Source organism: Hyperoodon ampullatus, assembly GCF_949752795.1.
Source record: "Hyperoodon ampullatus genome assembly, chromosome: 16".
Taxonomy (NCBI): domain Eukaryota; kingdom Metazoa; phylum Chordata; class Mammalia; order Artiodactyla; family Ziphiidae; genus Hyperoodon; species Hyperoodon ampullatus.
In genome coordinates this window covers 69,364,444-69,377,901 of record NC_136929.1, presented here as the reverse complement: position 1 = coordinate 69,377,901, position 13,458 = coordinate 69,364,444, and the positions used below count along the sequence as shown (strand labels likewise).

General features: G+C 35.9%; 1 protein-coding gene across 4 annotated transcripts in view; it reads left to right on the top strand.

Moving 5' to 3' along the window:
• Window positions 1–13,458, top strand: part of PDS5B (PDS5 cohesin associated factor B) — a gene marked incomplete at both ends in the record, with an annotated part of 121,700 nt that overhangs the window by 47,183 nt on the left and 61,059 nt on the right. For all 4 annotated transcript variants that reach the window (XM_079721590.1, XM_079721591.1, XM_079721589.1 and 1 more), the window contains 2 exons: window positions 5,698–5,803; window positions 8,594–8,754. In XM_079721590.1, coding sequence (XP_079577716.1) covers window positions 5,698–5,803; window positions 8,594–8,754 — 267 coding nt within the window. The remainder of the gene's footprint in view (window positions 1–5,697; window positions 5,804–8,593; window positions 8,755–13,458) is intronic.

Sequence of the window (13,458 nt, the reverse complement as noted above, 5' to 3'; positions counted from 1 at the left end):
AACAACATACGATGCATTTTCACAGATATCTGAGAACTGAAAATTTTTTTTTTTTTTTTTTTTTTTTGTGGTACGTGGGCCTCTCACTGTTGTGGTCTCTCCCGTTGCGGGGCACAGGCTCCGGATGCGCAGGCTCAGCGGCCATGGCTCACGGGCCCAGCCGTTCCGCGGCATGTGGGATCTTCCCAGACCGGGGCATGAACCCGAGTCCCCTGCATCGGCGCCACCAGGGAAGCCCTGAAAATGTTATTTTTAAAACAACCTTCATTTACAGTTTCAGGTTTGAAACTTTATCACCTGACTGTGATATCTTGGAAAATACTTTCTTTTTATATCTGTACTTAGTTTTGTAAAATATGGGAAGAGCTCTTTTCTTTTCTATTTATTTATTTATTTTTAGTTTTTATTTTATTTTAATTAATTTATTTATTTATTTTTGGCTGCACCACGTGGCATGCGGGATCTTAGTTCCCTGTCCAGGGATCAAACCTGTGCCCCTTGCATTGGGAGTACAGAGTCTTAACCACTGGACCACCAGCGAAGTCCCCTTTTCTTTTTTTTTTTTAATAGCTTTTCCTAAAATCTCTCAACTGGTTGAAAAAAGAAAGTACTTATAAAATATATATAGAGCATACTGATTTATTAGTGATCAGTACTGCCTTTCAGAGGTATATTGGAATCTAAAAATAAATAATTCTGATGGTACACTCTGTACTCAGTAAAGCCCCTTTGGGGTTTGTTTTTTTTTTTTTTTTTTTTTTTGAGGAGGGCATAGGGTGTAGCTTTTCACTTGTGACCCTCCATAGAGTAGGGAGACAGACCCTACTTTGGATGCCCATTTGTCACTTTGGACTCCTCTTGCATCATTTTTCATTTGAAGATAGGGTTCTTCAGTTTGAAAAACAAAAGGAAACAGAACAAAAAACCAGAACCTTCTATATTAGTACAAGGAAGAATCTGAATCAGACTGAAATTCATTAATTAAATAATCAATCCCATGCCTGCTACAGTATATTTGAAGTGATGCTAGTTAGGTATTGGCAAAGCATATTTTCTGCTTTTCATCAACCTTCTGTTGAGTAAGGGAATAAAGAGGTTTAATCAGGAAGTTATATTATAGTTCTATAAAATTGGTGCAGATAGTGTTCAGAGGACTGAAAGAAGATTTCTCAAAGGGGGTAGTATTTCACCTAAGAGGAAGAATGGGGTAAGATTGTATTTCTACAGAAATGGGAGGAGTATTCTAGGTATTGAGATTAATATAAGCCAAGCTAACTGGGATAGGAAAGAACAAGGATATTTAGAAAATGATTGCCATCTATTTAAAGTACAATATGGAGAAGTGTAAAAGTGTTATGAGGTGATTCTAAAAAAAGCATTTGGGATCAGATTGTGGAAAGCCTTTAAGATCTAACTTTAGAGCTTTTACTTTGTTCTTTGCTCTGTTGAGAACCAGGAATGATTGATGATGGATAGGAGGAAGGGAAGTCAAAGAGATAGACTGCTAAGGTGTTGTTATAATTGTCTGTGGATGGTGGTAGTGGGATGGAAGGGAAAGAACATATTTGAGGAAGGTTTTAAAAGAACAACGTAAAAAATGGGTCATCTTCCTACTAGAGAATGGACTTGAGGATATGGGGAGGGGGAAGGGTAAGCTGTGACAAAGTGAAAGAGCGGCATGGACATATATACACTACCAAACGTAAGGTAGATAGCTAGTGGGAAGCAGCCGCATAGCACAGGGAGATCAGCTCGGTGCTTTGTGACCGCCTGGAGGGGTGGGATAGGGAGGGTGGGAGGGAGACACAAAAGGGAGGGGATATGGGAACATATGTATACATATAACTGATTAAATTTGTGATAAAGCAAAAAAAAAAAAAAAAAAAAAAAAAAAAAAGGGTCATCTTACTGGAAATGGGGAATAAAAGGGAGGAGTCACAAGTATACGGGGTCAAGTCCAGATGATGAATAGTATTACCATGAAAAGAATGAAAGGAGCTGGTAAGAAAGGATGTGCTGCTTATTTGGACGCAATTTTTTTTTAATCAAGGCAAATTGAATTTAAAGTGAAACTGTGAGAATAGATAGTTCCCTGAGCAAGATTATGTAGAAAAAGTTAAAAAGATCATGGACAGAACCTTGGAATTTTTTTTAACAGTAGAAAAATTACAGAAAGGTAAGAAAACCAGGTTATTGCAGTATTTTGAAACTTAAGATAAAAAAAGTTTCCAGCAGTAATATGTGTGATGAACAGAAAGACTGAGGACCAAAACAGGTCTTTGACTTTAGCAGTTAGTAAGTCATGGGGTTACAGAAGAAATGTTCAAACATAAATAATAGTAACAGGTAGTAGCCATTAGTGCTTATAACGTGCCTGGGCTGATTCTCTGTGTTTTACGTGTTTTAACTCACTTCTTAACTTTATAAGGCAAGAAATATTTTTATTCCCATTTTACAGGTAAGGAACAGTGAGCTACACAGATGTTTGAGTAACTTTCCACTGCTGGGAAATAGCTAGGGGCATTTAAACTGAGAAAGTCTGACTCCAGCGCCCTCTTGCTTTAGCCACCATGCTGCAGAAAGATTCCACTCTTGTTCTCTACCCGTAGTCAATGGGTGTCCAATTCACCTAACTCTTCCTGATAATGACTTAACCTTTTCAGTCTTTGCCTTTTTATAGGTGAATGATGGTACTATTTAAAAAAAACCCAAAAAATTGTGAATAAAGTTGAACATTTTTTCCCTATGTGTTTCTTGGCTAATTGTGTTTCTTTTTATTTTTCTGTGAGTGGCTTAGAGGAATTGTCTTTTTCTTATTGATTATATGAATGCTTTATAAAGTAAGGCTAGTAACACAGTTTGATTGCCTTTTAAATTTGTGCTTGACATTAATAAATACTAAATTATATAATCTATTATTTGTTTCCTTTATGATTTCTTTCTGCCTTTGGTATCATATCAGGTGGTTATGTTTTTTACATTTAGTCTTTAATTTGTCTGGAATTCATTCTGTTGTAAGGTGGAGATAGAGATCCATCCTTTTTAAAATCCTGATAGCTAGTTGTATCAGCTCCATTTATTGAAAAATTGATTCCTTCCCATTTGATTTGAGATGTTCCTTCATTATAGCATAAATTCTTATATTTGGGGTCTTACTGGATTTTTGCCTTGGTTTCTTTGTCTTTTGAGGCTTTTATGATACATTTTTATCTCATTGAGAAAGTTCTTTCATCCCTCCTCCCCTAAAATGCACTAGATGTTCCCAAACATTAATTAATTTTTCCAGATGAGCTATAGAATGTGTCTGTTGAATCTTGTCTCACACCAAGTTGTGTTCCTCTGAGATGTAGTGAAAAACACCATTTGTGTAATACTGTGTTTCCATGCTTATCTTGATTTTTTCAAATCTTTATGCTCCCTTAATATAATTTCAGAAGTTATGTACAGATTCTGTGCATTTAAAACTTTTAAAAATAAGTTTATTCATTCATTTATTTATTTATTGGCTGTGTTGGGTCTTCATTGCTGCACGTGGACTTTCTTTAGTTGTGGTGAGCGGGGACTACGCTTTGTTGCCGTGCGCGGGCTTCTCATTGCGGTGGCTTCTGTTGTTGTGGAGCACCGGCTCTAGGCGTGCAGGCTTCAGTAGTTGTGGCACGAGGACTCAGTAGTTGTGGCTCGCAGGCTCTAGAGCACAGGCTCATTAGTTGTGGCGCACGGGCTTAGTTGCTCAGCGGCATGTGGGATCTTCCCGGACCAGGGCTCGAACCTGTGTCCCCTGCATTGGCAGGCGGATTCTTTTTTTTTTTTTTTTTTAAACCAATTTAACTAACTTTTATTTTATTATTATTTTTTTTTATTTTTATTTTTTTAAATTTTATTTATTTTTGGCTGTGTTGGGTCTTCGTTTCTGTGCGAGGGCTTTCTCTAGTTGCGGCAAGCAGGGGCCACTCTTCATCGCGGTGCGCGGGCCTCTCACTCTCGCGGCCTCTCTTGTTGCGGAGCACAGGCTCCAGACGCGCAGGCTCAGTAGTTGTGGCTCACGGGCTTACTTGCTCCGCGGCATGTGGGATCTTCCCAGACTAGGTCTCGAACCTGTGTCCCCTGCATTGGCAGGCGGATTCTTAACCACTGCGCCACCAGGGAAGCCCGGCAGGCGGATTCTTAACCACTGTGCCATCAGAGAAGCCCCTAAAACTTTTTATTCCTAGTTATTTTGTATATTTCGGCTTGTCATTATAAATAGATTTCTTCTACCTCTCACCCGGCTGTATTTTTTAGGTGGCTTTGGCTAATACAGAACAGCACAGTCGATTTTTAGTGTTTTATTGGTGTCACCTCACTGAACTCTTAGTATTTTGTAATAGTTTTTCAGTTGATTCTCTTTGGTTTTCCAGGTTAATGCTTTTTCTCATAGATTTTTTTATATCACTGGCTCTTATTCTTTGGTTACTAGCTCAATTGTACCTCTTCAAGAATGCCTTTCCTGACTGCCCTGGCTAACCAAGGGTCTTGTCTTCTTGTCTTAGTCTGCTTTCTAGTCCTGTTGTTCCCTGATTTTAATGTTATTTGCTTGCTTATTTTTGGCCTTTGGCCTTCCCTTGCTAGACTGAGAGCTTCATGCTCTTACTCATGGAAGAAAATAATGAATTTAATTTTGGATGTATGTTATTTTTCATTCCTATGGTACATCTAGGTAAAAAAAAAAAAAACCTTGGGACTGATGAAAATATGGGAAGAGGATTCAGGCTGAAGATTTTTATTTGGGGTGGTTGGAGCTATGAGAATCAGTTAATCAGGGAAAATGGGCATAAAAGGACAAAACATCCTCAAAGATACTAATTGTTAAGGGAATGATAAATTTAAGAGGACGCTGCAAGGAAGACAGGTATACTTGACTTGTAGCTTGACCTTAGACTTGAGTACATAATATTTTTGTAGAAATGTAGATCTACTAAACATTTTAAGGAACATTGAATAATTGAATTTTCTTATATTTTGATATGTATTATGTCTCTAACCTGGTGTCTGTTACTTGTGTTTTTGTAAAAAGATCAAATACCTACCAGAGTGAATGATTATTTTCGATAATAGTGCATTACAAATAATTATTTTAAAATCACATAAGCTTGTTTTTAGAAGAAAATTTCAAAACATTGTGTTTCCTTTTTGATCTATTCTGAATGTTCTAGTGAGGATTTATTGTGTGTCTGTTATGTGGCATTTTTACACCTTTCAGGAGGAAGTCTTTCTGGCTTTTATAACAGTGCCAGACACAGTAATATTTGCTAGATGGTTTGAAAGTGCTTAATGTTGCCATTTATCCTTTATTTCAGTATACGTGTTTCTACTTACTGGAGTAATAATGAACTTTAGATAGTTAGAAAACATCTGTTATCATTCACATGTTTAGGCATAAACTTTACACGGAAAATACAAGAATAAAAATATAGCATTAATAAACAGAAAATCAGATAACATTTTGACCTCATTTGAATGGACAAAGGAAAATATCATTTCAAAAAGAAGCTATATTTACTATAGCTTTCTGTTTTGCCATACTGGTTGGGCAACAGCTGTATCAAATTTTATGTGGTTTAGTTGTGGTCTGTATAGAAAATATTCAGGATTATTTTTCTTAGACATTGCTAATAGAAGAGTTAAAAAAATGAAAAAACTTTTTTTTTCATACTTTAGTGCTCTTATAAAGCAAGTGAACAAATCAATAGATGGAACAGCAGATGATGAAGATGAGGGTGTTCCAACTGATCAAGCCATCAGGGCAGGTCTTGAACTGCTTAAGGTAAATATGCTTAAGGTGAAATTAAGTGCCTAATTAGACAATTGTTAAACATATATAGTTTGGATTTTTTAGACTTGAGATTTGCTTCTTTAGGTTTATAGAACCTGAAGTAAAATTTTCTTAATCATTTTTAGGTATTTTGAAATTGCATGTTTATTCTAACATGTAAGCTAAATATTCTCAGGTTTAAATTATATAATATAACCTAGTATTAATTATATTAAGGATTATAATTTGAAGCTTTCATTAGTAAACAAAGAATTTGCTTACTCCTACCACAGGAAGAACCAAAATTTTAAAGTCCGTTTTATGTGTTATTTTGTTAGCTAAAATATACTACTACCTTTTACTGATTACAAAAATATCAGTTAATTGTTGATAACATTGAAAATATAAACTAATAAAGAAGAAAACTTTGAGAAGCCTATCATTCATAAATATCTTTTGTTTCCTTTTAATCTTTAGAAGAATGTACACTTTTATATAGTTGAGATCAAACTGAAAATACAATTTCGTATCTTGACTGTTTTCCCATAATAAATTATAAACATTTTTCTCAATGTTTTTTAAGACAGTATTTTTAAGAGTGTCAAAAAACAGATCTGTGCCGCGGAGTGGCTGGGCCCGTGGGCCGTGGTCGCTGGGCCTGCGTGTCTGGAGCCTGTGCTCCGCAACAGGAGAGGCCACAGCAGTGAGAGGCCCGCGTACCGCAAAAAAAAAAAAAAAAAAAACAGATCTGATTTTAGATGTATGCTTTAAGTTAATTGCCTCTGTTTCCTCATCTATAATGGAGTTAGTAACAGTACTTCTCTCACAGGGGCTAAATTAAATCATGTACTTAATGTCTTAGCAGAGTGTCTGGCTCATACTAAAAATAATAATAAACATTATTTTTTGAAATGGTGATTAGTTCATTTTGGGGATATCATAGTGTTCCCAACTATTTTTATATTGTTGGATATTTAGATTTTTCTCATTTTATTACTGCTAAGGTAAATATATCTAAGATCTCCTGCTAATGTCTTTCTTTTTTTTTTTTTTTAAATACTAGAAGGACATTACTAGGTCAAAGAGAATGACCACTTTCAAAATTCTTGGATATATGTGTATTCAAATTCCTTTACAGAGAAATCGTACTCATACAGTATATATAATTCAGTCAACAGTGTATGAAGGTGCCTATCTCCTATCTTCACAAATTTGGAATAGTATAAAATTTTAAGAGTTTTACTAATCTGATAAGTGAAAAATAATGTTTTAATTTATATAATTATTGCTAGTGAGATCCACCTTTTATATGTTGATCATTAGTGTCTTCTCTATGGTGAATTCATTACTTTTATCCTATGTTCATTTTCTACTGACATCTCAATCTTTTGTTTTTTTAACTGACTTAAGTGAGCTTTTAACTTCCTTGGCTTTTTTATAGGACTTTTTTTTTTTTTTTTTTTTTGGCGGTACGTGGACCTCTCACTGTTGTGGTCTCTTCTGTTGTGGAGCACAGGCTCCAGACGCGCAGGCTCAGTGGCCATGGCTCACGGGCCCAGCCGCTCCGCGGCATGTGGGATCCTCCTGGACCAGGGCACGAACCCGTGTCCCCTGCATCAGCAGGTGGACTCTCAACCACTGCGCCACCAGGGAAGCCCCTATAGGACATATTTGATACATAAAAAAATAAAATGTATTCTGTTATATGTAAGTTATAAAGTATAGTAATAAAATGAATACTAATAGAAAGTAAAAGGATTGCTAACTCAAATTAAATAGAATATTAATACTGTTGAAGTTCACTGAGTGGCTTTTTACCCCACATCTCCCAGGTCTGATTGTCCTGAATTTGGAGTTTATTATTCTCTTAACTATTCTGTATAGATTTTCCATTTATGTCTATGTGTATATCTCTAAATAACATCACTTATTTTGCTTGTTTCTCAGTCTTATAAATATGGCATTATGCTAATATGTTTTTCTACTACTTGCTTGATTTTACATTCGACATTTGAGTCTAATTTATTTTAAGCTTAAAAGTCCTGTCATGTTCAGAGGGATTTTTATTGTTTGTGATTTTTAAATTTGAAACAACGCAGCTAAAATTTATTTTGAAATTGTGTATTGTAGGGGAGGGTCTAATTTGATTTCCTCCAAATAACTATCCACCTTTACCAGGACTATTTATTAAAGATAAAATTCCATCCATTCTCATTTATTTTCTGTTACCATCTTTATAATCTATTACACCCTATCTTAAGTGCTTATATACGGTAAGCTCTATTTATTGCTTTTTTCTTTTTTTGTTGTTGCTTCTAATGTTAGTACCATGTTGATTTGATTATTGTAACCTTACAATATCTTTTATTGTCTGGTGTTTTACCCCCTTCCTTAGATTACTCTTTTCCAAAAATGTTATTAGCTGGTCTCTTCTAATGATCTTTGTTTAGAATCATAGAGGTTTTAAAAAAAATTCTCTCTTCTCATTTTCCTTTTCTCCAACCTTCATTCTCCTCCACCCCCCTTCCCAAACATTAACCAAATCCAGATTATTCTGAGTAGAATTATGTTAACATGTAATTTAATTTTGAAGGTAATTGTTTCTTTAGTACAGTCTTCCTACACAAGAACATGTCTGTTATATATTTGAGTAAGTTTTAAATTTTATTTATAGTGCTCTTACTGATTTTTTAGCATAATTATTTTTGTATTTACTTGGATTTGTAGTATTTCTAATATGTAACATTTCAGGTTTATAAAGGTGAAAAGGATTACAGATCATTTTTTATGATCATTTTTTAGGTACTCTCATTTACACATCCCATCTCATTTCATTCTGCTGAAACATTTGAATCTCTCCTGGCTTGTCTGAAAATGGATGATGAAAAAGTAGCAGAAGCTGCACTCCAAATTTTCAAAAACACAGGAAGCAAAATTGAAGAGGATTTCCCACACATCAGATCGTGAGTTGAGATTTTTCTGATAAATATTCTGGAAGACAGAAAAATAACTTACTGTTTCTTGATTTATGTAATAGTTGGAATCTTTTAAGTTCTGAGGAAATAATGTCTGGGTTATCTTAAGTCTAAAATATTCAGTTTAGATTCTCATTTCCTGGGAGAAAGCATTGATTGGTTTTAGAAGATTCATGAAAATGTAGGGTGAGCATGGCGTTTCTTTCTGAAGCATCAGTTTTGCTTAAAGGTTTTTTTTTGAATTGTATATATACTTTTTTTTTTAATTTAATTTATTTATTTTTGGCTGCGTTGGGTATTCGTTGATGCACTTGGGCTTTCCGTAGTTGTGGTGAGTGGGTGCTACTCTTCGTTGCGGTGCACAGGCTTCTCATTGCGGTGGCTTCTCTTGTTGTGGAGCACGGACTCTAGGCACGCAGGCTTTAGTAGTTGTGCCACGTGGGCTCAGTAGTTGCGGCTCGCAGGCTCTAGAGCGCATGTTCAGTAGTTGTGGCGCACGGGCTTAGTTGCCTGGCGGCATGTGGGATCTTCCCGGACCAGGGCTCGAACCCTTGTCCCCTGCATTGGCAGGCGGATTCTTAACCACTGCGCCACCAGGGAAGCCCTTAAAGTTTTTGTTTGTTTGTTTGTTTTTGGTTTTTTTGCAGTACGCAGGCCTTTCACTGTTGTGGGCTCTCTCACTGTGGAGCACAGGCTCCAGACACGCAGGCTCAGTGGCCATGGCTCACGGACCTAGCCGCTCCGCGGCATGTGGGATCTTCCCGGACTGGGGCACGAACCTGTGTCCCCTGCATCGGCAGGCAGACTCTCAACCACTGCGCCACCAGGGAAGCCCACCCTTAAAGATTTTAATGAAAGCAGTTTTACAGTAAAACAGTTCCTTGACATATTATGGCATAGGATAAGTAATTCATGAAAATTTAAGGTCCGATGGGAAATTCCAAAGGCATTTCAACAGGATTGTCCATAGCACTCTTTACTTTCTTCTGTGATTTTGAGTATTGACTCGGAAATTTTCAGAAGTATTGCTTTATTTGGCACAGGGAAATAGAGAAGCACGGTATAAGCATCCTAACAGCAGTGTGTTATGTGTGTGTGTTTGTGTGTTCTAGTATTTCCAAGAATTGGAAACTGTGCTGTTATCCTGGTGATCTCTAATAGTGGTTGATTATTGTTCAAAATTCTCTAATAGCTCAAAAAGAATAAGTCTTCATTCTTTATGAATCCCTGCTTACTTCTCTGTATGCATCTCTCCTCCCTGTTCCTGAAGAGCATAGCTGATAGTTGGTCTTGATATTGCCATAGTCCATGGTGATTGGTTTTACATCCAGCTCATTACTTTTGGTCTAGTTAGTTGTGGTTGGGGTACTGTGCTTCTTCATGTTAAAGAATTGCCTGCGGCTCTTTTCCTTAGAAAGAGATTTGGACAAAGCTAGCTTTTAGAGGCTCAGGTATACTTTCTGTTATTACTTTCTATTTGCATGAACTTAATTCTAGAAACTATTGATATATGGGACAAAAGCATTATTTAAGTGATAATTGAAACATAAAAGAATTTTGTAACAGTATACTTTTTGGCAAGGGTAAGAAACTTTATTGTTTAGAACTGGCTTCTTAATTTTTAAGGGAGCCTAGAACATAAACTTCCCTTTGGAATGGATCTGCGACTCTCCTATCCAGATCAGAGATCAGAGTTTGGAGATATATGTATACACACACACTATATGTATAAACTGTATATAACTCTACCATATACTGAATGCCCACTTTTTGTATTATCTCATTTAAACCTTGTAACAATTCAGTGTGATTTGTAGGAATTATCCTAATCTTCCAAATGGGGAATCTAATGTTTACTTGAGGTAAATGGGTCTAGGTCACATAGCTAGTAAATAGCAGAGTGAAGATTTGAATATAGGCCTGTTTGTTTGCAGTGCTTATGGTACCATATCCATTATGGCACAGTTCCTTTCTTAATTAGAGCTTTAAACAAGTTTTAGTTTGATTTATTCAGTGGAGGTTTTAGTTTTCATTCTAGACTGTCTTTCCTAGTACCCTTTATATTTTAAAGAAACATTGTTTGATATATTTGTAGGAGAACTATGAGAGCAAGGTCGAAAGGTGGACATTTTAGAACACACGAGGGCATTTTAAAACATACTCTGCTTTAATTTGGAACTGAAGTACTTAGAGTTATTTGATATGTATGCTGAGTATATTTCGGATAGCTCTCATGAGGAGAATTAATTCAGCTGATATTGGATACCTACTGTGTGTACACACTGTTCTTGATGAAGTAATTCATAGTATATGTCTTCCAGGAGATAAAATATGTATGCAGACTTTATATTTTAAATTATTAAATTGGGTGAGTTGATGTTGAGGAAAAACGATAGAGTTAAATGAATATTTATTAAATTATCTTCCCTTGAGTTCCCTAAAATAATTTAAAAGAAAAATGTATCTAAGTAGAAGCTACCACGAGCTGGACAGAATTGGTGCTAGATAAGCCATTTAGACTGAATTGAGTGTGAGAACATTGACAGTTGATAAATGTATCCCTGAATCAGATGTTTAAGGGAATGTATAATGAGTGTTCTTTCATTTGCTCATTTAGAGGGAGGAGTTTGAGCTATGGGCAGCTTTGAGAGAAATAGGGAAAATCTAATTTCAGCTGGAATAGAGCTAAAGGAGAGACTTTGTGGTCAAACCATTTTTCTCTGGGCTTAACAGGAGGAGCAAAGCTTATAGGTGAGGTAAGGCTTAGAGTAGAATTGTGAAGCAAATGTCTCACCAACTTTACAGGAACAGAAAAAATTATGTGCTGACCCACTAAACTAAAATGATGGTGAATTATGGGTTCCATTATGACTCAGTAAGTCTCTCAGGAATCTGGCTCATCCCAAAGTAGGCAGATGTGCCAAAACTGAGAGTCCCCTATAGCATAAGGTATGGTCATAGTCCAAGTGGAGCTGGTTCTCAATTGGAGGAGCTTAAGCAGACTTAGAAATTACACAGAAAAAATGGACTTGATTCCTTTAGTCCCAACTTCTTCCTCCATGCTGTTTATCCAACTAATTAAGCAAGTGTAGTTTGAGTTGGGAGTTCTGATGTTAATTTTTTAAAACCAGTGCCCAATGTCCAGTCATCAGGGAAACACTATCTACATTTTTGTTTAAATGGTGGAGCCAGAGAGAACTTCTCTTATTCAAAGATGAATTAACAGAATACAAATAAATTAACAGACATGAATCCTATGGGGATAATTTAGCGTTCAAAAGATAGCTGATCAGTACTTTGGAAGAATTGTATTTTTCTAGTAAAAAAGAAAATTTTAGACAGTTGTTCTAAACTGCCAAGAAAATTAAACAGCAAATGACATCTGGAAAACAAGAACAAAAATAAGATAACATAAAAAGAGAAATGGCAGAACTAAGGATAAAGAAGAGCAGGAACATATTTGTATTATAGAAAGTAATTTATTATAAACAGCAAGGTGCAGAGTAAACAATATTGAAAATGTAACCAGGAAGGGTTCTGTTGAACTTGAGGAAACTGCATAGAATGTAGATATAGTGAGCAAAGAAATGGAGGCAGTTAAAGAGAATTGCAGACAGTGAAAAGCCATGATTAGTTTCTGTGGAGAAGACAACAGAATAATGGGAAATGGAAAACATTTTTAAAAAATAGTAGTAAACTTGTTTGGAACGAATGAAAACATGCATCTGGAGATCAAAAGGGCTCATGTTTTAGGAAAATATTGTGATGGAATTTACTGGATTTTCAGAGATTACAGAAGTGATTTCATAAACATCAAGGGGAAAAAAAAGGTAGATCGTGTACAACGGAAAGGTGATGAGGCTGACTTATTTCTTTTCAACCACAAAAGATTTCCAAAGTTAATGATTCAACACCTAGAGAGTTTTGATGGACAAAAAGAATGTATCTAAAGCATTTCCTAACTAGCCAAGTTGTGCTTAAATAAGGGGAAATGAAGGATATTATTTAGGATTCAAGGACTTAAGGAATGTATTAGCCCCTTAACGTGGGCCTCTCACTGTTGTGGCCTCTCCCGTTGTGGCATGTGGGATCTTCCCGGACTGGGGCACGAACCCGTGTCCCCTGCATCAGCAGGTGGACTCTCAACCACTGCACCACCAGGGACGTCCTAGCCCCTTTTTATTGTGAGGTCACTCTGTCTACCAAGTTGTGTGATTTTTTCTCTTTGCATTCAGTTTAGCTTATGCCCCTAAATCAAACTTTTGTTTTCTTCTTGTTTGCATATCTTTGATTTGTCTTTTCTCATCATTTTACTTTCATCATTTAAATTTTAGATGTGGCTATATCTATGTCTTAGATATTTGAAAACCTGAATTTTTTTTAAGGGTCATGTAAATAAATAAAATTGGGTCAAGTAGAGGGAAGAAGAAAACCTAATAGACTATAACTATAAAAGAATTAGAGAAAATTACCTTCTAATAATAATAACAAGGGCCAATAAAAGGTGTGTGTTAAAGGAGGTATTTCAAATCTCTCTCTCTCTATATATAAAAAAAACCACACAGGAATTCTAATTTTTTAAAATTGTTCAGAGCATAGGGGGAAAAAAGAAAGCATTTAGATTACTTCTTATGAAGCCAAGGTGTAACTACAGGAATGCTAAAACCTGATAAAAGATATCCCTCCAAAAGA